At 35.6% G+C, this 27,154-nt stretch overlaps 1 protein-coding gene across 5 annotated transcripts in view; it reads right to left on the bottom strand.

Moving 5' to 3' along the window:
- Positions 1 to 1,220: 1,220 nt before the first annotated feature.
- The window catches only part of fer (fer (fps/fes related) tyrosine kinase), a 46,365-nt gene continuing 20,431 nt past the window's right edge, over positions 1,221 to 27,154 (bottom strand). For all 5 annotated transcript variants that reach the window (XM_051892890.1, XM_051892891.1, XM_051892888.1 and 2 more), the window contains 11 exons: positions 25,942 to 26,131; positions 22,614 to 22,709; positions 22,315 to 22,518; positions 21,047 to 21,169; positions 17,300 to 17,356; positions 16,353 to 16,468; positions 16,102 to 16,196; positions 15,833 to 15,956; positions 8,043 to 8,197; positions 7,735 to 7,857; positions 1,221 to 5,771 (listed from right to left, as the gene is read on the bottom strand). In XM_051892890.1, the coding sequence (XP_051748850.1) occupies positions 5,635 to 5,771; positions 7,735 to 7,857; positions 8,043 to 8,197; positions 15,833 to 15,956; positions 16,102 to 16,196; positions 16,353 to 16,468; positions 17,300 to 17,356; positions 21,047 to 21,169; positions 22,315 to 22,518; positions 22,614 to 22,709; positions 25,942 to 26,131 (1,420 nt within the window). In that variant the 3' untranslated portion in view covers positions 1,221 to 5,634. The remainder of the gene's footprint in view (positions 5,772 to 7,734; positions 7,858 to 8,042; positions 8,198 to 15,832; positions 15,957 to 16,101; positions 16,197 to 16,352; positions 16,469 to 17,299; positions 17,357 to 21,046; positions 21,170 to 22,314; positions 22,519 to 22,613; positions 22,710 to 25,941; positions 26,132 to 27,154) is intronic.

The raw sequence follows: 27,154 nt of genomic DNA, 5'->3' as shown, positions 1-27,154 counted from the left end.
CGTCATGTGTCTGACGTTGTAAAAAAGCGATACCATTGTGCAGCGTTTACCTCAGTAAGTTGAACGAGTGGATCTCATCTGAGCTTGTTGCGTGGAGGTGGGGCTAATTATCATATTCATAAATCCGTGTATATTAAATGAGGCAAGGGTGTAGAGTTACATTAAAAAAAATTGTTTTCATAGAAAAAAACGTTTAAATATGTAATTTTGGTGATCAAAAAAGAGTTAAGGGGACTGCAAGTTGTTTGAAATATCAGTTATTGTATTTCAGTTTCAGATTTTTATAAAATGTTAATTATTTATTATTGAAAAACAAGAAAGTTAAAGGGTTAGTTCACCCAAAAATGAAAATAATGTCATTTATTACTCACCCTCATGCCGTTTCACACCCATAAGACCTTCGTTCATCTTCAGAACACATATTAAGATGTTTTTGTTGAAATCCGATGGCTCAGTGAGGCCTGCATAGCCAGCAATGACATTTCCTCTCTCAAGATCCATTAATATACTAAAAACATATTTAAATTAGTTCATGTGAGTACAGTGGTTCAATATTAATATTATAAAGCGACGAGAATATTTTTGGTGCACCAAAAAACAAAATAACGACTTATATAGTGATGGCCGATTTCAAAACACTGCTTCAGGAAGCTTCGGAGCGTTATGAATCTTTTGTGTCGAAACATGATTCGGATCGCGTGTCAAAAAGCCAAACTGCTGAAATCACATGAATTTGGCACTCGAAACCGCTGATTCGACACAAGATTCATTACGCACGAAGCTTCATGAAGCAGTGTTTTGAAATAGGCCGTCACTATATAAGTTATTTTGTTTTTTTGGCACACCAAAAATATTTTTGTCGCTTTATAATATTAATATTGAACCACTGTACTCACATGAACTAATTTAAATATGTTTTTAGTACATTTATGGATCTTGAGAGAGGAAATGTCATTGCTGGCTATGCAGGCCTCACGGAGCCATCAGATTTCAACAAAAATATCTTAATTTGCGTTCCAAAGATTAACAAAGGTGTTACAGGTGTGGAACACCATGAGGGTGAGTAATAAATGGCATTTATTTTCATTTTTGGGTAAACTAATCCTTTAAGCACTTCCTTCTAAGCATTGTATCCTTTTAATATTAAGTCCCTGTTGCACACATTTATCATCATTCCGTTACAACACTCTTACTTTTATTAATTCATTTCAAGCAATAAGTTCAAAGACTCAAAAAAACTTTATTGCAAGTGTACAATATAAACAATGAGCAGACATTGTTATAGTTGAATGTCCATCAGAGAGGTGTTATGAGCAAACAGAAACAGATGAAAGAAAACTACATGGAAAAAAAAAGAATCAAGCTTTTAAATGTCAACCATTTATCTTGTGATATTTCCTCTTTCAGCGGGCAGGGGTGAAAATCAAACGTCCAGTGTTGCTTTTCTACTTTTGTTCTAGAATCAATTCAAGACAGTTCTGAGTTGATCATTACCTGAAACAACAATTTGCTGTTTTATATTATAGGGGATCATTTTAAAACACAAAAAGGCCAAAAGTGCAATCAACATATAAAATGTTCCATCACAGAATAAATAGTCCAGCACAGAGCAGAAGATATCAGAAGGAAGAACTGCCAATCTGACTGACAAAAGAAACATTTGCTTGCTGTTAAGTACTTTGAAAAATGAACTCAAGTTATGAATGATTTATTAGAGTATTGCTGACAAGCCATTTTTTTCTGATGGAAGTTTACATGATCACTATGTGCAAGTCAGACATGGGAAAGGGAATTCTAATGTCTCTGAATAACACAAATTTCAATATAATGTGAGACAAAATACTGGCGTTTGCTTTAATACACTGACAGAATTATAGTGAATGGTACAAAATAGCAAAAGATTAAAATGCTATAATATTACAGTATTTCAAATAAATAAAAAGAATCAAACAACACACTATTGGGATAATTGCTTTGACGTAAAAAAAAAAAAAAAAAAAAAAAAAAATCAGAAGAGCTCACTCACCAGTAGTTTAATTGATGTAAGCTCAGCTTCACCAAAAAAAAATGTTTTTGATCTGAACCCACTGGCGAATCATGCAAGAATACGAATTCAAACTGTATTATACAGTAGCTTTACGGTTAAATTGTCACCACTTCTGCATGATTGGCACATGCATTTTATTCCATGTCAAACATGTTGACTTTTGGCTGTATTAGTGACGGCAACAACTTGAAGAGGAAAAACCAAAGATCTTGCAAACTAAAAAAGAAACAGTCGATTCTATGGGACCCTCTTAACATATTCCAAATGTGCAAATATTAGAGCAGTATTGATTCTGGGTCTTCATCGCTACTATTACAGCTGAACTTTGAGGCATATTCCTGACAGACATCCACATTCTAATAACATCAGTTTTGCAGTGGAAAAAACAAACACCTACAAAATTACATTACTGAATCTACAAAAAAGTATTTACAAAATACAAAAGGAATGCTTTTATAGAGTAAACCTTGAAGAAACCACTATTCCATTTTTGTGGAAATGGAATAACAAATTTATGTGACTCTGGAACAAGAAGTTGCTGGTAAAACACATCTGATCGGTCCACACAGATGCTCACGTGGAGCTTGGGTACATAAACTTGAAGGAAAAAAATGGCACCTGACAGAAACTTGGGAAAGTCTTAATACAAAACACCATTGTCTAACCAAACCTGTAATACTTGTGGAGGTAAATACATATCTAATAGAACTCAAGGGTTGTTTGCATGAGAAAACCTGATTGTAAAATAGCACATGTTGCACAGGAATAAGAACATCACAATCCAAGACAATGGCATGTAAACAAATAAACATGCTTGTGACTGGCTTTGGTTGCTGGTTACCAAAAAAAAAAACACAGAGATCCATAAACAGAGATCCCAAAAGGACAAACCACAGTCAGTTTTGGACAAAGCTTTTGATGATGTCTAATATGCCACATGGCAACAATGTAAATATTAAAGGAATAGTTGAATGAAAAATGAAAATTGTCATCTACTAATTTCCATCTGTTCAAAACCGTATGATTTTTTTTTTGTTCCAAGAATGTCCAAGGCAAGCTGCTTTTTTTTCCCCCCCATACAATGAAAGTGAATGGGGACTGGGACTGTCAAGCTGCAAAAAGGCACCATAAAAGTATCCAAAAATTCCCTATAATCTGTGTGGCATAACAGACTAAAGAAGCAAGTTATTCGCTAAAAAATTCGTTCAAATATCACTGGTATTTCTACATATTTAAACTTATTGCATCATAATCGCTCATGTAACGTAACAATGAATAACATTTTGGCATCACTTAAAGGTATAGTTCACCCAAAAATGAAAATGATCCTGTGATTTACTCACGCTCAAGCCATCCTAGGTGTATATGACTATTTTCTTTCAGACGAACACAATCAGAGATATATTTAAAAATATCCTTAGTCCTCCAAGATTTATAATGGTTGTAAATGGCAGCCCAAAGTTTGAAGACAAAAAAAAAAAAAAATGCACCCATCCATAAAAATATGCCCATCCAGTAAAATAACGAGCTTCCGGCACGACAGCCATACGCATTCGATGTACGTTCAAAAAGCGTTAACTTCTGCGACGTAGTACACAATGGCATGACGTTCTGCACTATAACACGTAGTATGTCATGTCATTGTGTACTACGTCGCGGAAGTTAACGCTTTTTGAACACACATCGAATGCGTATGGAAGCTCGTTATTTTACTTTATAAAGTTTTAAATAAGGATATTTGTCTTACACAAATGCATCGATTCACTTCAGAAGGCCTTTATTAACCCCCTGGAGTCGTATGGATTCTTTTTTTTTTTTTTTTTTTTTTTATAGATGGGTGCATTTTTTCTGTCTGCAGAATTTGGGCTGCCATTCACAACAATTATAAACCTTGGAAGACTAAGGATATTTTTAAACATATCTCCGATTGTGTTCGTCTGAAAGAAGATAATCATATTCACCTAGGATGGCTCGAGGGTGAGTAAATCATGGAATCATTTTAATTTTTGGGTGAACTAACCCTTTAAATCAAACGTGCTGTGATGCAACTTCAAATGGTATATTTGAATATGTACATACCGTGAACAAGATTTGAGAGCTACAGTGGAGCAAGATATTTTGGTGAATAGCAATTTACAACTTCAGAAGACTTGGAATCTACCACAAAAGTCATATAGACCACTTTTATTTAGCTTTTATGATGTTTTTATGGTGCTTTTCGTCTTTTTGATGCTTGACAGCCTCTGGTCACCGTTTGCTTTCACTATATGGAAAAGAGCAGTGTGAACATTGTACTAAATTTCTCCTTTTGTATTCTATGGAAGAAACGAAAATCATACAGGTTTGGAATGACTTGACGTTGAGTAAATAATGACAATTTAAATGTTTTGCAGAAATATCCCTATAAACATCAAATGGCATAAACAATGAAGAGGTGAGAGGTTGAAGTATTTGGAAGAAATCTGAAGGCTTGTAAACTGTAGGTTTGTGCTGTGTCCACGCCATATAACAGCTCTCAAGCAGCCTAGCAGAATCATTTGATGTTAAATTAAGGCCACCTGATTGTAGTATGACATTTTTGCTAATGTGATGATAAATTGCACTTAGGTAAATCTATGCATTTGGTCTCACTGCTTGATGAGTGCTGAAACATTGGAATGTAACTCAATGAAAGTCTCAAGGATGTGACAGATGTTATTTTGTGACTGACGAACATCTGTAAAGTATTATTTTTTTGTCCAAAAAGGTCCTATTGCTCCAGGAATATAAAAATGACATAAAATGGCTTGACTATAAAACTGCCCTAACTATCAAACAGGTTTTTAAAAAAAAAAAACTAAAAGTGTTATTTGGTAGACAAACAGTCCTTTTTCACACATTCATCTCCATATTTTAAAGGGATAATTGCCCAAATATGGAAAATCTGTCATCATTTACTCACCCTCGTGTCTTTCCAAACCTGTCTGACTTTCTTTCCTCTGTGGAACACAGAAGATATTTTGAAGACTGTTTCAACTGTTTTGTCCATATAATGAAAGTGAATGGGATCCAAAACAACAATGGACCCCACTAACCTTCACTGATTGGACAAAAAGAATAAACAAAAACAAAGAAACACTCAAAATACTTTCTTTTGTGTTCCACAGAAGAAAGAATGTCATGAGGGTAAGAAAATGATAACAAAATGTTCATGTTTGGGTGAAACACCCCTCCTTTTCACTGGTGCATACACAGGAATACTCAATGGCATACTGAATACACCTCATATATCTTACGTTCTTTCTGTCGTAGCTTAACTGTTGCTCAGTTACAAAGGAAAAAAAAAAAAAAAAAAAAGAAAGAAAAAAAACAGGAAAATCTGCATAATTTTGACATCAGAGCAAAGCTGAGACCTCTCTCCATGCTAATGGCTCAAAACAGCTGGTGCATAGGCAGTTCACACAGTGATTATGTGACGGAGTACTCTTTAGTACAATAATAGCATGTAATTTCGAGGGCGAAACATTTGTTGTGTTTCTCTCTGCAGATTAGGGATCACCTGGATGTGAAGTATGAGTTTGGCCTTCCAGCCATTTCCTCATTAAAGGCTATTTTTTCTTGACCGCTGCCAGTTCTTTCTGAATGTCAGAGAATTTGGGGCGATTCTCAGGCTTGTACTCCCAACATCGCTGCATGATCTTGTACACCTCATCTGGACACTTCTGCGGGCAGGACATTCTGTAACCTACATTATACACAAACAAACTTTCTCTGTCAGTGTTGATTATAAATCAATAATTGATAGTGGATATGAAGGATTATTAAAAGGCTAACAGTGATTACAGGTTTTGTTCAGAACACAATACAAGTGTACTGTACACTGTGCAGTACATACTGTATAGTGTATACTGCAGTGCCTACTTAGTGTCATCATGCACCATACACATTTCAAACTCTAGGTATCATTTAATTTTATTAACAATAATTAAATATACCATTCATTAAAATGAAATTAGTTAAAATATAACTAATTAAAGGTGAAGTATGTAAGATTTTTTAAGTATTTTAGATTTACTATTAGTACACCATTCATTGGTTGATCTTCCTCAAACATGTAAACACAGCTTCCCAGGCACCATCAAAACCGCTCAGATCCATCAATGTTTCCAGCTCAACCTATAGAGTGCAACAGTGGGGTTCTGGAAATCTGCATTCAGTTTTTTAATAATTCTGTTTAATTCCTGGTGAAAAACTACATTACCGATGATGCTGTACAGAAAATGACACTAATCACAAAGTCGAAAAAAGCAACACGTGCCAAAATAGCTCTTTAGTTCCTCCCACTCTCATGAAGCACCCTGAAATGACGTAATTGAGTCAATCTCTCTACGCTCTCAAAATACTTAAATGTTTGTATATATATGTGCATATTTTGTTTGTATATATATATATATATATATATATTAGTGTCTCATTATTGGCCGGCTCCTGCGTCAGAATCACACGCATGCGTCGTGCTCACGTGTGCAGCTTTGACCAGTACTGAGCCGGCAATCGGACATAAACACGGAAGCCTTCACTGTGCTTACTGCGGCAACTGTGTAAGGATGACGGGGAAGAGAAGAGATTGTTGAATACTTATTATTATCGTTATTTTCGTTTTGTTTTTGCGCACAAAAAGTATTCTTGTCGCTTAATAACATTAAGGTTGAACCACTGCAGTCACGTCGACTGTTTTAACGATGTCTTTAATACCTTTTTTGGACCTTGAAAGTGTTGACTATATTGCTGTCTATGGACGAGTCATACACCTCTTGGATTTCATCAAAAATATCTTAATTTGTGTTCTGAAGATAAACAAAGGTCTTACGGGTGTGGAACGACATGAGGGTGAGTAATTAATGACAGAATTTTCATTTTTGGGTGAACTAACCCTTTAATGGCAGACTGTAACAGGTTTATTAGGCTGCTGTCACTTTAAGACCTGCCGCACATAACGCTGATCTGCATCCTATTTTCTCACAACTTTTTGTGTTCATTTAAGACTTTATTTAACTAATTTAAGACTGTTCTTATGAGGATACTCGACAAAACAGGCATTTTGGCATAATTTTGTGTTTTTTTGTCCGTTCAAGCACAAAAGATCTTAATGCGGCCGATGTTAGTAGGCAACACAATTCGACAGCGATTGACCTGAGGGCGATCGAAATACTTTGGCTTCACTTTTTAGGACTTGTGCAGCACACCCGGTTGTGGCGTGTCATGCAAAAAAAAAAAAAAAAAAGCGCCTTGTGCAGATACGTTGAGTGGGTTCATTATAAGCCAGACAGAGTGTCTAATTGCTTACTCACTGCACATAGCAATACAGCTAAAAGTATTCCTAATATATTAGACCTTTTATTGAAAGTAGCCTACTTTTACCTGTTGAGACATGCCTTCAGAAGACCTGTAAAAGCTGTGATTGTGATGTTTGAGTTAGGGGAGTCGCAACTCGCAAAAGGGGCGTTTGCAAAGTATGCTTTATTTTTGTAATTCTGCTAGGTGCCACTAGTGTTGCAGAAACTACATACTTCACCTTTAATAAAATATAAATAAAAAATGTACTAATTTAAAAATAATTATAAAATAATTATAAATAAAATATAAATATATTTTTTTTTAAATATAAATAAAATTAAAAATAAATTAAAATGTAATCCATTTTGTACCTTTTTCAACCTGTTCTCGAGCCTGCTGGTTGGTCATGCCCGGGTAAGGACACACTCCTAGACTAAAGGTTTCCCACAGGAGGATCCCATAACTCCACACATCACTCTCTGAGCTGTATCTCCCTGTGGTTTAAACAACATGCCAAACATCAATCTGGATCCAATCTAAGAACTGACTGCCTGACCAAAATATATATACACATTCATAGCAATCAGTTCACTCCTATTATGTTTGTAAAGAGAATAATTTTATTAAGTGGCAGAAGTAGTTTTAACCAACAGCAGCACAGATGCCATGAGTGCTTTACCATAGTTCAGTGCTTCCGGTGCAGTCCACTTGATTGGGATCTGTTTCAGTCCTGATGAGGAGTAGATGCCATCATCCTCCTGTCGGGACATCCCAAAATCGCTGATCTTCAGCACATTGTTCTCTCCCACAAGGCAGTTGCGAGCTGCCAGGTCTCTGCGAGATTTAGAGAAACGGTGTAATATCACATAATGAACAATACCAACACATGTACTCTCAGCTCACAATCACGACTCTGATTGGACAATTCACATCTGCCAACAAAATCATCTATGGGAAAATTGGTCTAAACTGGTTTCAAATTCAAGTCAGCTTCTGCCAACAAAACAGTTGTCAGTCTAGACAATTATACTGTGATTGCAGTTATAAACACCTCCAGTCTAGAGAAAGTGCCCAACGAGGACTTCAGCGGCCAAAACAGGATCATCAGCCTTCTGCTGTCAAGACAGCTGGTGAAAATATCCAAAGATTCTCATCTGTAACTTTCACAAAACTTCAGAGTAACAGAGTGACTTTGTTTAACTCCAGAACATGCAGCGCTGTATGTGATATTAATTTCCACATCGCTCTTTCTATATAAACCACTTCAAAACCTTGAAAATGATCTCAGAATTTAAAGTTCGAGGGAAAAACATTGGTACCTTCCACAAAAATAGGATGGACAAAGAATTTTACACTGCACAGCATAAATGAGTACGTGCTCATGAACAAATACAATTCATTGAAAGATAGCAAAATTGAAACGTATTAAACATTTACTTAATAAAAACAGAGAAATGCATATCATTAATATCCGTAAAATAAGTAAATTAGCCAATTTTGTTTAAATGAAGGATTACAGAAATGAGTACACCCTAGATTTAATTCAACAAATGTATAATATTTTAGTACTTAGTATGTCCTCCATAATTTTAAGTATACTGCTCTGACCCTTCTTGGCACAGGTGCTCAAGAGTGTTCAGATTGGGTGAAATACATGTCCACATAAGGTTTTTCACCTTGAGAGAATGTTTCAACAACAGGGAATGTTTCAAGTTTTTGTGTTACATCACACAGTGGTGTGTGAATTTATGACACAACTCCTTCACACCTTCAGGACTCATACATACTTATAAAAGAGCTTTAATACTACTAAACTTCACTGTGGGAACCAGGCACTTCTCACTGTACTCCTCCTCTAGCAACACCATAACATTTTGGATGCTGTTATATCCAAAATGATTGACTTGTGGATTGAGTATGGATTCCCAGAAGGTACAGTAGGTAGTTCCAGTGTGGACAACAACCGTGCATGTCACTTCTGCAGGCTGCATCTTACTCTGTGAAATAAACGGTCACTCTTTTCATAGCTTTTGATGGAATATTATATCTCTAAAGAACCCTAACATGTCTTCTAAGTAAAGAGAAACTGCTGAATTTGTTAAAGGGATAGTTCACCCAAAAATGAAAATTATAGCCCATGATTTACTCATAGTAAATAGTCAATTGTCAATTGCAACCTTTGACCCGAACGCAATGGCGCAATGAAGAGCGCACCGGCACAGAGGATAGAGCAAAACAAAACGCCGGTCACGAATTAAAAGTTTAAAACGAGAAATTTTAAAGAGAAATGTCGGAGGATTTCGATATAAGAGAAGAGGAGCTTGAGTTTTTGTATTACATCACACAGTGTTTGAACCGCGAGAGGCGTCTATATGGCGTCTAAGCTTACGATGCTCCTACATAAGTAGGTGCGTTATACATCGCGTCATGGGTTATTTTATTTTATATATGGGTTATTTTATTCGGGAAAGATGCATTAAATTGATCAAAAGGGAGTACCATGAAATGAATATTGAAATAAGTTGCAAAAAAAGTGTTGTCATACTATAACAGGTTTAAGAACTCTTTGTAATAACAAAAAGAACTCTGAATGTTTAAATACAATAATACAATACACAAAAAATGTATAAAGTAAAATTTTCAAACAGATTAAAGTGCAAAAGAATTAGGCTATAAAGAAAAACAGGTAACACTTTATAATAACGTCTCATTATTTAATGCATTAACTAAGATTGAGCAATAGCTACATTTGTTACAGAAAGTATTATTTTTTGTTAATGTTAGTTAAGAAATACAACTGATCATTGTTAGTTTTATCTCGGGTCCATTAAATAAGTTCTTTTGATTTTAGTAATGTGATATAATAATGAATTAACATGTTAACTAATGAAGCCGTATGTCTCAAAGTTTACTGAACAATAACAAATAATCAGAACATTTCTAATCATTAGGGCATGTTGTAGTCCAGATTAAAATATAAAAATGTTTAAGTTTGAAAATAAATAGCCTATTAAGTATTTGGTGCTGTGATGAACAACACTGAGATTGAAAAAAAAAAATGAATGGCTGTTTGAAGCATTTGAAAAACTTCACTAGCGCAGTTGCTTTGTTTGCGGGGTTTCCGGGGTAACCGCTGCATTCTGCTGTTCCATCAGCGCCCTCTGCTGTCAGAGAGTGAACGTGCACTTCCTTCACTCGTTCCGCCATGTGCTTCTCGTGCACATTGGGCTTGTTTACATATGAGCACGTGTCCCTTTGAGGCAGAATACAGCGGTGTTGTGCATTTTATACGGTTGATGGGGAAAGTATTCTTAAATGCATTATACAAATTTTAATAACTGGTAATAAATTATTATTTACGGTATTTTGAAGTGCCCATGGTAACAATATCATGCATATTCATTATCGTGATATATCGCATTACCGAATCGGCACATGTCTAGTGACTAGTGCTTGAAACTAAATTTAGCAAGCTCACATATTTTTATGACATAATGAGAGACTTTTTAGGGTACATTTACACAACTACGATGCACTAAAAACTGAAAAGTTTTTCAACGAAAACAACTAAAAACACTGTGTTATGCATGCCAGGCCAGTAGTTGGCAATGTCACTTTGTAAAAAAATGATAACACGAGACGATAACGGTATCGTTTTCAAAAACATGCACTTTGAAACCCGTTTTCAGGCCCCCAAAATGCCATTGTCATTGCCAAAAAGCATAAAAAGTTTTCTGTTTTTAGTTGAAAATGGTGTAGTGTAAACGGCCCCTTAAAGACAAGCTCCAGTCCAGACATGATGGAAATGGAATAAAAATTAAACAACTGCTATTGAGTGTTGAATATGGCACTGATTTTAACATTGGCTGGGTAGACCATAAAATAAGCCATGAGTTTTCATATCAAAACATTCAAAATCTAAAACAAATCTTAAAGGAATAGGCCCTTATTTACTTTTAAGTGTACAAAAGCCGATCATCATATTCATAACGTCTCTCTCATATAAAGAAGATGATTCTATCTATTCTCATCCATCCCCAACCAGTGATTTAAGATTCTAGTCTACAGCCACTGCTGTGCCTCTCGCTGGCATTTATGCTGAGCAGACATCTTCAGCTACACAACCATATTAGGTTGTCACATCCCAAAAATTGCCTTGCTGACATGAGATGGGGAAAGACAGTGGGGGGGTAGCAGAGAAGACAGGGGTGATCTGACAGAAAGGTGCTCAAACCACCGCCGCCCCCTAACATGATCATGTCTGATAGTAAATGGATTTTAGCGGGGTGCTGATAGAGCCGTGGCTGTGAGAGTGCCCAGAGCTCATTTCTGAGCGACATGTATTCAGCTGACTGGCTTCGGCCTCAAACAGCACAATGCACCAAAGCCCATTTCACAATTTAAAAATCACCACCAGAAAGAAGCAAGACAAATTGGACAGGAAAGTGCCGCTAGGTTCTGATGTTTTACTGGGTGGCTGAGTTGTTTAGATAAAGAAAAAGTGAGGTACTCTTGGGATACTGCTGATGATCCACAATATTGGATGGTTTAAGAGGATATCACTAAAATATATATCATCAAACACCTAACTTAAATTACAAGTTGACATATTTATAGATTATCCTTTATGGAATGGTGTTCATATAACACACTGAGCTGCCTTGCTGATGCCATTAAAGGTAGTTTCATTCTAAAGCTGTGTTCACACTGTCATTCATCAGCTGGCGACACGAGCGACAGTGACCGTTGGTGACAGGATGTAGGCGTGTCCAGCGATGGGACAAAGCAAAGACTATAGATATAGAATGACGGTTCACTCCTATTAGTTATGAATGGGAGAAACTGCAAAGCATAATATGGCGGAATACGTCCCGCCTTCTAAGTAAAAGAGACAATCACTGATTGATAAAGTCATTGCGTCACTGCAGCTGCCGTTAGAAGCTCCGGTTCCCATGAAAACCTGAGACTCGCGCTTAGGGCTGCAGATGTGCAGTGGCCGGTCTGTCCTGAAAAATAATGCTATTTGAGCATAAGAAACAATATTTATGGGGATAGTTCATGTCAGATTTCGTTACTGATCTGAAATATTTAATTGTGAGTTCGCCAAGCAGTTTTTGAGATTTCAGGATTCCCCCATTCAAATAGACAGGCCTTTGTCTTGGATGCCTGAAATAGCTGCCCGGAGGCGTTGAGTGAACGGACTTTCCTTGAAAGGGACTTTGGACAAAGTTGAGATATGTTTGACTTTATGCGAATAAAGAGCGACTTTTGGGAGCGACAACCAATAGGAATGAAGTCAGTGGAGCGCATGATATCCATCACTTAATCCTGTAATGGAGAGTGTCAGTGGCAAGATGAAGAAGTTATTTTAGCAGTCAGCAACTTTCCTATCATTTGTGATATGTCTCTATGTACAAACAGGGGTACTCGCTGTGCTGACCCAGATAGACTGGTGCTTGCACTTTCGCTGCAGATAAATAGCCGCAATGGCAAAGAGCACTCGCTGTATATCTTTTTTGTATATCTTTAATATTAAGCATTTTATGTACTGATTCCATTTATAGTCTTTTATCTTTAAAAAAATAGTTTTAGCGGTAGGAAAACTGATTCGGTATCTACAACATGGAATAACATCTGTGAATAGCACTGCCAACTAAGTCTCAGCTTTCAAATTTTTTACAATGAAAAAGTTTTATAAAATTCAAACAATAAATACCGTTTTGGTGCTCTTAATGTGGCATTACACATCGCTGTAGCCTCAGTTCAAGTGAAGCAGGAGCGCACATGAACCAATCATCTTTTCCTCTTTACTACTAGTTACAGTACAAAATAAACATGAATGAACATCAGAGGGTATGTTGAAAGAACCAGTACAACATACTGAACTGTATCATGTCTCATGTAATCTCTCAATCAGTGTTTCAACTGTGGATAAAACAGCTTGTAAACAATGTCATGTAACATTTACCTCAGAAAAGCCATTCAGTGTTCATAAACTATAGTTAACGAGAAAAATGTACTCCATAGAGGAGCGAAAAAGCACTAATTACATATTATATTTTTATTCTAATACCATTAAAAGTTATTATTATAACTTTATTATAAAAACTTCCTTATATGCAATTGTATACAAATCAGTTGTTAACTAACCTTTTAATAATAATGTACCACCTGACAGGGTTCCCTCTTCCCTGTATAGTTTACAGCATTAGTTGAGAAAGACTGAGTAAAATTAACATGTACTATATATCCATTTTTATACCCAAATGAATCAATATTGAATTGTGAAATTTGTCAATACCACTCCTTCCCCCAAATTCTCACTCCTAACTGAACTCAAAAGTTGGCAGCCCTGTCCGTAAACGTCATTCATAAACGTTACTAGGCAACCAGTAGTGGGAATGCCCACTAGCAACCTCACTGTCAGCCACTGCCAAAATGCAGCAACGAAGTCACTGCCAGTGTGAACGCAGCTTCAAGCAGCATTCTAACTTTACATGCAAGAGTTTGTCATTAGCATGTTGCTAAGCTAATAACACAGTAATCTTGCTTTTTAAATATTACATTACAAAGTGTACTCAAATATTGGGTAAAATAGTCAATTTAAATGTAGATTGTACAGTTCAGTACTGTTTTTATAAATTCATATCAGCAATGAGTGACTTATGAGTGTAATTTTCATACTATTTATAGCATGTTGCTAAGCTAATTACATGGTACTGTTGGTTCATGCTTTTTAATTATTACATTACAAAGTAGACACAAATATTGGGTAAAATAATTCATTTAAATTTATATTGCTGTAGTTCTGTTCTGTTTTAATCGAGATTTCTCTGTAATGACTTGTAGGGTTCATAACTAATTTTATTTCTGCTTTGTCCACCATTTTTTTTAAGCTCACTGTAATGGATTCTGGGCATTCTCATAAATATAATGTGACAAAAAAGGAATGATATGTAATTTAGATTGTACATTTTATACACCATGGTACTTCATTTAATTTGTTGATATAAATAAAACTTTCATTGTACTATAGTAAATTTTGATTGTAAATTTTTATACACCATGGTAGCATTTGTTGTACTGCATTATAGTAATTTTTCACTGTAATACAGTAAAGTGAACACAAATATTGGGTAAAATCATCCATTTAAATTTAGACTGCACTATTTTCTACTGTTTTTATCAGTATGCTTTTCAGTATTATTTCATTATAGTAAATATTCACTGTTTTACAGTAAAAATAAATAAGGTAATGACAATAAAATAAAAATCACCACTAAGAATCAGTGGCAGCTTGTCAGGGGAGGCAAGGGAAGCACAGCCAACCCAAAATTTTGAGGTAAAAATGGGAGAAGGACAATTTAATGTTCATACAATTTCCAGTTATTTTTTTAATTTCATTTCTCAGAATGTGTATTTCATGTTTGTAATTGTAATTACGATGTAAAGATTAGCCAATCACCATCGACTATTTCACTATGTTATATCAACCAATCATGGCAGAGATGTAAATTACGTGATATTAGTTTGAACTGCTACCGCTGATAATTTACCAACTACATTAATTATGGAGAATAGAGATACTGAATATTTGATTGCCAACAAATTTACCAAGCTACCATTCAAACATCAGCTACAAATTAAAAAGAAGACCCCAGCCTAAGTTGGATATAGGCAATCAGGAATCGGTGTGCTCTTTTAACATGGACATTTAAAAGGACAGAAAGGATGAATTTTTGCTTCAAGTGATAGGCTAGGTGACTGAAATTTTATTTACATTTTATTGCTGTATATGTGTCTAAATTTTCTGTCCAAAAAAGCCATTTTAAAGCAGTTAAGTGCAAAAAAAAAAAAAATCCCCAGGAGGGGATCTCCAGACTGCTACAACTTAGTGTGCCTCATAGCCGTTGCCAGCTATGAGGTCACCCTGGTTTGGACATCGGTAAATTTTTCATAATTACAAAAAGTTCTCTGAATGACTAATTAGTTGTTAAGAACAGACAGAGTGTACCCAAAGTGTAGAATGGCAAAATGGTTCAGACAAAATACATTAGATGTATTTCTTAAAAAAAAAAAAAAAAAAAGGCCTAAATTTAAAGATCAGGAAGACGGATATGAGGACAAAGCGGAGAGCAACAGGGAGGAAGAGGAGGATAGAAATCTGAAGGAGACAAATATGTAGTGTATAATGAGTTGCATTTGCAGGTGTTATTATAGCACTATTCTTAACACCACCCAATCCCTGCTACGGATAACTGGACATACAGAAAAAGTAAAACATCCAGAAACAGTAACGAGAAAAGTGTGGCAAATATTCATGAAAAATTCACAAAAAAAGTCCAGACCGTTTTGGTTGTGCAAAATATTCTATATAATATTGTTTACAATCTTTTGATTTTAACCTGACACGTTTTTGTTAGGTAAGGTGTATCACTATTAAATCTGAAGCATTTCACTTTTTCTTACCTGTGTATACAGTTTTTTAGCTCCAGGTATGCCATTCCAGCAGCAGCGTCTAATGCAAACTTTACCAGTTGCTTTGTCTTGAGGTCCTCCTTTTTCTTTCTCAAGAATGATAAAAAGTCCCCGCCTATTGAAAAATGGCAAAATAAATGAGCTACAGATATGCAATAAATTAAAAAAGACACCAACATCCCAAACAAGTGTACGACACAACTTTTAACGAGAATGGGTTTCAGTGGCTAATGGCTGAGACAAAGATCCAGTTTACTGACCTGGTACAAGCTCCATTACTATGTAAATGGGCTGCCGTTGGGTACAGACGCCTATTAACTTCACAATGTTCGGGTGATCATATTGCTTCAGGATCCTAGAGGTGGAGAAAGCATAAATGAATATGGACATGACCACATTATTTCATTGCTCATCTTTATTTTTAGGAGAATGTGAACGAAGTGAACATTATTTCTTGAGGTTTGAAAAATGAGATAATGAGAAAGTATGACAATAGTGAATGTATGTTCACCTGGCTTCTGAGAGGAACTTTATCTTGAGGTCTTGTGGTAGATCTTCCTTGCAAGTTTTCACGGCCACCGGAGTTTTATCTCGCAGCGTTCCTTTAAAAACCTCACCAAAATTTCCCTAAAACAACATTTGTCCAAAAGCTCTTAGCATCTCATTTCATATAAAGTAACAAAAAATACCAAAAAGAACAATGGCAGTTTTTCTAGACAATGGCATCTATCCATCAATCCATACGGCTCCAGGCATTTAATAAAGACCTTCTGAAGCAAAGCGATGCGTTTTTGTAAGGAAAATATCCATATTTATAACTTCATAAACTATAATCACTGGCTTACGGTAACAGCCATATGCAAGTCTAGTTCTAGCGGAAGAGTAACCTCTGACCCAACAAATAGGATCAAAAGAGCAAAGCAAAACAAAACAGGGTCACGAATAAGAAATCTAAAATGAGAATTTTTAAAGAGAAATGTTGAAGGATTTCGATATAGGACAAGAGGAGCTTGAGTTTGTTGCCCAGTCCTATTTGTTTGAACCACGAGAGGCGTCTACTCTCACCTATCTACATATATCGGGTCAGAGGTCACTCTTCAGCCGGAACTCAACTTGCATACGGCCGTTACCGGAAGCCAGTGATTATAGTTTATAAAGATATGGATATTTTTCTTACAAAAACCCACTGCTTCACTTCAGAAGGCCTTTATTAATCCCCTGGAGCCATATGGATTGATGAATGGATGCACTTTTTTGAGCTTCAAAATCTAAGGTACCATTCACTCCCATTATAAAGCTTGGAAGAGCCAGGATATTTTTAAGTCGCTTAGTTTTGTGTTTGTTTTGCTGTCATTTTTAGACAGACGAGTCAACTAATCATTCAAACTTTTCAATGGTAGTGTATGTATGTAATATTTTAAATGTTCTTATAGACAAGCACAATGGATGTGGACTTACTTTGCCAAGGAGTTCTCCAAGAATGACGTCCTCATGATTGAGGATCCATTTCTTATCCTGAGCAAACAAACAAAAATAGCAAATTATCTTTCTAACATGTTCATTAATGAACTAATGACTCGTGCAGAAACAAACAGAAGAGAGATGCTGAGCGTCCTGTGGGTCAGTCACTGTGCTACTGCTCTGATGGATGATAATGATGCAATTATCACCTAATTCTCCAAAAGCACTCGCATAGACAGAGACATAGTGGGATATCTTTTGAAGATCTCCAAAAACCTCTTTTTTTTTACTGTGAAACCTCTACTTTTACAATTTTGACAATCAATACACTATTGTTATAACAGCAATACACAAAAAGGTATATGTACGCAATCCATTTATATTTGCAAAATATAAACTCAAGGTAATCACTCAAGGTAAATAACCAGAATATTATTTTAAAGTGCCCTTGTTATGCTATATTAAACGATAGCTAATTTTGTTTTGAGGTCTCCTACAATAGGTTTGCATGCATCCAAGGATAAAAACACATTTTCTCAAAATATACATTGCATATCACCTCATTTCTCAAAGACTCTGAAAAGGGTTTGTTCGAAGATTCAGCCTCTCTAAACCCCTCCTTTCTGAGAGCTTACTCTGCTATGATTGGTCAGACAGCCCAGTGTGTTGTGATTGGTCTACCACATACAGCGCAAGTCGGAAATTAAACTGTTACCATATCTGAATTTTAGCTTTGTATGCTTCTTCAGTGCTTGATACACAATGAAATGAAGAATGCCATCAGTTTTTCAGTATCAATTCAGTATTCAGTCCTCATCCTTTTGAAGTGCATACGCAGTGAAGTGGATTCGCAGAGCTGAATCTACATCTTCTCAACATGTCGACAACAAGAACCAAACTCTTCCAGTCTCAACTACAACTACACCGTTTGAGGGCAGGTCAAATAAGACGTTGTTCGCGGGCAGCCAATGAAGACCATAGGCTGGAATTATGCAAATCTGTTACATTGTTACGTAGGTATGTAACAGGAAGTGAGACTGGAATTGCAGACTCTTTTTAGCAGTTCAGAAACGGTTCTTTCTTTTAGGATACAATAACTTTATTTGTTGTGCACTTTGATCTTTAAAACTTTGCAGACCTTTTAAATTCACAAACAGCTATATTACACACTGCATGAAAGGTTACATCCGAACAAGCATAATAGGGGCAATTTAAAAGACACAAAAACACATTTACTGAGCATATCTTGTCTATGATTTTCTGTCAGTGTGTTTAATTGAACTTTTAGAGTTGACCCAAACTGCTTTTACTGATCACAAACTAATAGTGAATGTAGACCTGTAAGCTACATTTGAGGATTCAAAGAGGTTCAAAGACTATTAAAACACACACACACACACACACACACACACACACACACAAAAAAAATCCCTTTCTAAAACCTCAACACATTTACAGCAGTGGTAATGTGAGCAGACATTTACTACAACACTGATAATAGTATCAATTAAACGGCCATTACTCTAAAGATCATGAGGATGAGTGACCTACAGTGTTGACATTAGCCTGGACAATAATGCACTTCACTCAACATGCTTATTCAAAACTAAACACAATGAAACAAGCAGCGGTATCTGCATCAAAACTGGGTTAATTTCTGGGTTTAGACAGCTTAAGGCACCCACACACTACTAGATAATCGGGTCGATTTTGGGCCCAATTCTCCCCTTCTAACGATCCTAGGTAAAGTCCCAATTGTCTTGATGGTTCTACAGATTATCTTATCAGATTTTCCTGTGATGTGAGGTGTGTTAAGAGTGATTGAATCTGCTTGGAAGAACGCTGGTGCTGCACTGATCTCAAATCTTAAATATCCAACATGTTGAATATTTATGATCAGAAATCCTGTTGTGTGGGGGGAAACCTGAGGACAAATGTGCACACACTCTGCAGATTGTCACATGGAACAAAATGGGAAAAAGCAGTCGAAACACTATTGTGTCGCAATTTTTTCTTGCCCGTCGGTCGCCATGTTTGTTTACAGTCATGTTTGACTGGTAGAGATTTTGCGAGATTTCCTGTGTTCATAGTCGTGTCTCTGGTTGTTTGTGAATGGAATCGGTTAGTGTGTGGTGTGCGGTCTTGGCCACATTGTGGTAGTCCACACACGATAGGAACAAAACTGTTAAATGTATAATTTTTTTAATCATCATGTTTGTTCTCTCACATTTTGAAAATCTGATCAAATTAAAAAAAAATTTAGTGTTGGCTAGCCTTTAATTCAGCTGTAATGTTGTCATTTCATCATATCTGTCTACTAGGGCTACCAAAATTGGCCAAAAACAAAATGTGCTAATTGCAAATTGAACTGCAATATGATAAATATTTAAGATGTTGCTGCTGCTAAGATATCAAGACAAAAAAAAGCATAAATAGCTCCAAACCAAATCACGTTTTGTCTTCTGCCAGTGAAAACAGTTACTCTTTAAAATGTGTTCACATGTTTTCTTTAAAAGAATCAAACTCAGACCTCTTTCAGTGGCTTAAAAAATGTACCCATGTTTTGCATTCACATTATACATAAACTTGAAAGTCAATTTTAAGTCTACTTTAGTTGTAATAACTCAATTCTCACTCAATTTGCTCTTATTTGGAACGAAGTCAAGTTAAATATTATTAATAATAACAACAACAACAACAACAACAACAAAGCAAAGCTGAATTTTCAGCATCATTACTCCAGTCTTCAGTGTCACATGATCCTTCAGAAATCATTCTAATATGCTGATTTGGTGCTCAACTATCATTTCTTATTATTACCAAATTTGAAAACTACTTAATATTTTGGTGGAAACCATAATGCATTTTTTTTTTCCAAAATTCTTTGATCAATAGACAGTCCAAAAGAGCAGTATATATTTGAACTATAAATCTCTTTTAACATTATAAATGTCTTTAATTTCACGTTTAATGCTTAATAAAAATACTGATTTCTTTTAATAAAAAAAAAATCTTACTGAGCCCAAACTTTTAAAACGGTAGTGTACATGCTACATATGTAATTATATGACAGTTTAATAATCACACATGACCATTTTACAGTTTCAATTTTGTCAATTAAATGTGCAGCTCTACACAGTCTGAACGTATCCCAGCATTCACAGGGGTCTGATAGCGTTTCTTGCATGCCGCAGCAGAAACATCACCACTATTATGATTTCAGTCAACATGTTCGGATGGAGTGCTTTACCCCTGTCATCAAAAACCCATCAGAGGAACAGCATGGCAGGTAATCATCCGACCTGACGGATTCACACATACACACACACACACACACACAGAGACATTCCCGGGGGGAATCCAGCCAGTGTGGACCACTATCAAGAAAGAGTACAAAGTGATATTTTCTAAACCGCTACAATTTTTTTCCATAGCCAAAGAGAAATCAAAACACACACACACACACACACACACACACACACACACACACACACAACACATCAAATCAAAGGACTTTACATCAGCAGGATAGGTTGATTTGAGAACTGCACTGCAAGACATCAATTTAATATCCAATGTAGTTGCACACGTTAGGGAAAATGAGCAATGTACCCTCTGAATTTCTGTAATAAGGAACTTTATGGCTTCATATTGGAAATACAGTGATAGCCTTAGAAGTGGCATAGCAAATGACTACTGAGAGCAAAACAGCTTGTTAAAATGAAAAGAGAAACAATGTTTCACCTTTATGACGGGGTTCAGGAGCACGACCCCAGATTTCTTGGTGATGACTTGTTTAGTCGTGTAATGATGCTCTATGAGCTGTGGGATGGTGGGGAAGCCAGTGCCTTCAAATCTGTACTGATTCTGCAGACAAAAAGAGACAACTGAAATCAGACAGTACAGTGAGCTCTAAAATAAAATAAAATAAAATAAAATAATTCTGGCGACAGGGAGGGGACATATTTGGTTCACTTATTTCTGTCGTTGCCGTGAAATTTTAACTGGTGGGAATGTGATAATATGTCGCGGCCACAAGATCATTTTGTCGAGGTAACAACATCCTTATGTCATGGCCATGCGATGTAAAGTTGTGGCCTCTGGATACTATGTTGAAGGGAACGATATATTTTTCTTGTGGCCAAGACTTCTTTATGTTGAGTCAAAATTTGTTTCAAACCTGTGTGATCAATGGCTCTGGATAGGCCTAAAATAACTGTTATTTTTAATTATGAATGACAAAATAAGGGCAGAATTAAGAAATTATCATATTAACCTCTATTATATTGCATACGATGTTGCCTATAGACTGCATTTGAATGAAATTTGTTATTATCAATAAATGATAAAAGAATATGTAAGAACATAAAATAATAGGCCTACAAGAAAACATTTTTATCCATCCAATCTCACAGCCTTTTAAATCCATTCACTGATTGTGTCTTTATTTATTATTATTATACCTATTTAACCTAAATAAAATGAAATATATAGCCTAATATGTTAAATTCCCGTAAAATTCCTGTGCGCCTACAGAAATAGTAATATAATTAAAGCTTTATTGGCATGAATGTCGGGCATTTACAGTATTTACAAAATATAGGCTATACGGTAGCTATATGGTAGTTATTAACAACGTTAATTGGGTCAAGAGATAATGAGATCAAATGAAATATATATATACACATATATACATATATATACACACACACATAATTTCACACACAAGTAATAAAACTAAGATAAATCCATTCCCTGATATGTAGGTTAAGTTTTTCTTTTAAATCCATTCACAAACACAAAAAAACTAACTGAACCGAACATGTCCCCTCCTGGTCACTGAATAAAATGAAATAAATTAAAATGTACTTTATGTATTTTAAAATAAAACCAAATGTAATAAAAAATTGTCATTATTCATTCTTTGCATGTTATTTAATCTGACTAAAAGAAAATATTAATAATATTATTTGAAGTCAGTGAGGTGCACACCTTTCTGATCATGTACTCACATCAGCAAACTGAATGATGAAATGTCTGCGCTGTCCATCTGAAAACACAGACAGCACATATTCTCCAGGTTTGCCGTGGCTCTCGCGCACCAGGAAGTCTCCCTGCTGCTTTAGCAGCTCCTGGGCCTCTGTCCTGGGAATGGCACCGTGATACCACTCCTGCTCGCCCAGCGGTTTCTCACTAGTGGGTATCACATCGAAAAACTGAAGAGGGACAAAACCCAGGAGGTCAAGGCAGCTCAGGACAGAAATGAGTAGGTGTTGATGGAAAAAGCAGCAGACTCTGTTCTGAAACTTACTGATGAAGAGCCCAGTACAGACTTGGGCGAGCGGATGATTCCAGCGATGGAGTGTCTGAGGGTGTCAAACTTTGATACCTTGTCTTTGCTTTTATCCTGAAATATAATGTACATGTCCATGACAAAGATTTAATGGACATGGTACAATGATGATACTATATGTTTTAGACACTGTACACCATAATAATAAAACAATGTACCAAGGTAACCTCACAGATTTTCACTGTAATATGGTACAGCCAAAACACTGTTTTCTAAGACAAAAATCATACACTTAAGTGTTCAAGTATATTTGGATAGATATAAATTTAATAAAAAAGTAAAAATTTATCAGACACATTTTTAGAAAAAGAAAATAAATCTCATTTACAATCCCTGTAGTGAAAGTTTTCATTTTTAAAAGTCTTAATAAATCATATAATCATTGCATTGGTAAAAAAGAAAAAGAAGCAGTAATAAAACTGAGAACACACTGCCCTCTTCAGACACCTTCAACACCAGCAGCTTGTCAAATCAAACTATACCTTCATATTACACAACAAAATGCACATATCTTCAAATCACAGGACACATATTATAATTGTGTTGGAGTGCACTTGGGAACAATCGGTTTAACAAGTCAAAATTACTGTTAGTAATAGCAATTGTTGTTGTATGTAATCGATTTTCACCTCTCTGATTCAGTGGTAAAACAGAGCTTCTGCAGGTTTCATGAAGGTAGATTTAAAACTTTTTAAAGACCTTTATATGACCAAATAAAGAAAATTTAAGGAATAAAGTGAAGGGAACACAATATGTAAATGTAAATGTCTAGGGAGAAACACGAGCATTAACAACACTTCAAAGTTTAAAAATACAACTTCCTACTGATCACCATTACTTTTCAATTCATTTTACAAAAAAAAAAAAAACACCTCTACTCCCAACCACTAGAATGTGGACAAAACTTTCACTGTACCTTCTGATCATCATGCTGCAAAAAAGTTGTTCTTGATGTTCTCAGTACTTTTATTTTGTTTCACAGTGAAAATGTCTAAAGATTCTTAAATCAAGATACATTTACTTGAGAAGCAAAGTTATATAAGAAGTGTTACATTCCTGTCTTGTGTCCCCATTTTTTTGTTTTTTGTGATTATTTTAAAGTGTATTTTCTGCTCCCTTTGTTTCAGTGTTTCACCCCTGTGATTTATTCCCATTTCGTTTGTTTCCATTGCTGCCTTGTTTGTTCCCATTGTTACACTTGCTTGTTTCCATGATGATTAATGACCTCCATCTGTCTTTTGTTGCCCCTTGTTATCTAATGTATTTAAGCCCCAGTGTTTTCCCATGTTCTTTGTCAGGTCTTGTCCTACATGGCTGTTTTGTTGGTGTGCTTTATTTTATGTTTTCTCTGTTCCTAGATGTTCTGCTCCTTGTGTTTTTTGGTTCTTTTGTTAATACATATTATTACTGCAATTGGATCCTACTCTCCTGCATCTTTAAAGCTCATCTGCATTACAAGAAGTCTAGTTTTCTGTGAAACTGATCAAAATGAATAGAGTTTTTGATTAAAACAAGAACAAATATTCGCAAACAGGGTCAGAAAATTCTCTTAATTCAAAGGGAAAACAAGTTTTCATTCCCCATTGACAGATATTTGTTTTTGTTTCAAGTGTAAACTCACTTAATTTTGTTCAATTTCTCAGAAAACCCAACTTCATATCATCATTTTGTGTTTCAGGTAAATGTAGATATTTGTATTGGAAAACAAGACAAAAATACTGAGGAAGATATTCATCTTTTTTGCAGTGCATGCAACATTTAATGTCATGACTTTATGAATTTAAGACTTTCTGCTCTGAATTAGGACCTTTTTAAGGCCTCAATTTGAGGAAGGGTGAATCTGCAGAAACCCTGTAAATTATATATCGGTACGGCAGTAATTATGATTTAACATACGTTTCAAAGCATATTATTCCCTTGTATGACTAGCAATTATTAAAGGTCTTAAAGGTGCAATGTGTAAAATTTAGGAGGATCTATTGACAGAAATGCAATATAATATACATAACTATGTCTTCAGTGGTACATAAAGACCTTACATAATGAACCGTTATGTTTTTATTACCTTAGAATGAGCCATTTCTATCTCATACACCGCGGGTCCCCCCTCCATGTCAAGTCACCACTATGCGCCGACATGTTTTTACAGCAGCCCTAAACGGACAAACACTCTACAGAGTGCATTTCATCACTATGTTGTTGTTCTTCTAAATCTTCGTGTTTTTAGAGGCAGCTTGCATCATCACTACATCGAACACGCACAAAGAAGAAGTAGTAGTAGTAGTCGTCTGGTTTATTAGAAGCAGAGACCATTCTTTGTTAGAAGTAAGAAGAAACCTCATTGCTTCACACAAGTAACTCTCTGCTCTCTAAGACGATGACATGTTGGTCAGACGGCCACCGTAGCTTCTCCGTAAGGGAGGGGTGCAAGGGGTGTGCGCCGTAAGTTGCAGTTCGCAACCTCACTGCTAGATGCCACTAAAATTTACACACTGCACCTTTAAGTGTTACATTATTTAAAATTATTTGATTTGAAATGTAATATTTATTTCATGTTTATTTGCCCAAACTACTGAATACACACACGAATTTGAAAAATTGTAAATTAAAAGTAGATCTATAGTATATTTATTATTTTTTAATATATATATATATATATATATATATATATATATATATATATATTTATTAGAGCAAAAAATGATATTATAGAGATTACAATAGAGATTATTACCACCTTATTAACACCTTTAATACACTACTTTTTCTTTTTTGTGTGTGTGATCTTTATTTACTCATTTTTTTGTACATGACCAGGAAAAAACTGTTGTTAAAAAACAGTTGTTACTTTACAGCTGTCATTTAGCACTGGGACTTTCCCCCAACAATTTTTGCCATGGCCAATTTATGAAAGTACAAAGCAAAAAGGTCACCTCCAGACCAGGAAGTCATTATTCTGCAACTAGTAATATGACCTTCTTTAACTTTTAGGTTTATACATTGCAAGACCGCTGTGACAGCTTTGACCTCGACCATTCTGTACTAACTGAAATTAACTGACCGTCACAAAGTCCTCCTTTTCCATTGGGGGATGTGGCTAATATAAGCTCAAATGAGCATGAGCTTGGACACATGTCAAAAATTCACAGACAACAGTACATCATCTGGGCACCTCTGGCATACTATTTTAATGTGCTCTGATTTAAGATGCACAAATTCTAATCTCTGTACTCTGTAATAAGGTGAGAGTGTGCAAATTGGGACGCAGCTCCAAGGAGTGCCTTACCATTGAGTTGACAGAGCGGGCATCCTCTTCGTAATTGACGACAGGCGGTGGTTCTTTGCCCTCGTTCTCCTGCATCTTCTGCTCCAGTAGTTCTCTCTGTGCCATGAGTTTGGCCTCCGAGCAGCGCAGCAGCTGGACCGTCTGTCTCAACTCCTCCAGAGACTGCTTCTGACTAAGTAACAACACCACACTGAAGAGAGAGACAGAGAGATCACGCTGTTCAATCCACAATGATCGCTTCTTTTTAATCTCTTTTTAAGGATTTTTTCAGAATGTTATGTCAGAGGCAGAGCAGACGCACTGTCAAGTTCATTTCTGTCATCAATTTTACCACAAAGCTACAAAATTTCCAAAAATGCAACCAATTAAACTACAAAACATACCAAAGACGTCTTTAACCATATAAAGCTTACTAAATCATATTTCATATGCAAATTTCAAAGGCCTCTAAATTAAATTTTTTTGCTGAATAGCCTGTTGCATACAATCTTCTACATGCCTTCTGTCATCGGACTGATTTTTTTTTTTTTTTTTAGAAAATTCATAATAAATATGAGTATCAAATATGATACATCAGGCTTTTATGAACATATTTGTACTCAATCTCTCAATCATCACTGTATTGCAATGATGATTCTCTTTGTTTTACTTTACAAGTTATCAGAATTTCATCTTTTTGGCCATAGAAACATCAACAACTGCACCAAATTGCATATTTTTGTAGTTTGTGCCTCTAAATAAAATTAAGGTGTTTTTTCCTCCTCAAGTTTGAGCTCCATATTTTTACTATATCTTACTACACTGTAAACCGGAATGCTGGCAAAACTCAAAAAATTTGAGGCAATCAGTTTCCTCACAAATTTTAAGTTAAGAAATTCAAAGTTTAAGTAAGCAGAACTGGCAGATTTTTATTTTGTACTCATACATTTTAATTAGTCTTAACTTGAAATGTTTGAGTACACTAATTCATACATTTAACTTAAAATTTTCATGTAACCTCAATCGTGTGAACATTTTTATTAGTGTAAATTTAGCTAGCTATAACAAGCTAATTCAGAAAATACTAACTTGCTAATTTGTTAACAATAGCATGGTATAGCACTTGCTGAAGGAGTACAGCAATATAAAGCATTTAACATACTTGCTCTCAAACCAAGCCACATGTACCACTTGTCACCATGATGGTAACCCTCCAAAAACCCACATCAAAACT

Source organism: Ctenopharyngodon idella, chromosome 5, assembly GCF_019924925.1.
Source record: "Ctenopharyngodon idella isolate HZGC_01 chromosome 5, HZGC01, whole genome shotgun sequence".
Lineage (NCBI taxonomy): Eukaryota > Metazoa > Chordata > Actinopteri > Cypriniformes > Xenocyprididae > Ctenopharyngodon > Ctenopharyngodon idella.
This window is presented reverse-complemented; position numbering and strand designations above follow the sequence as displayed.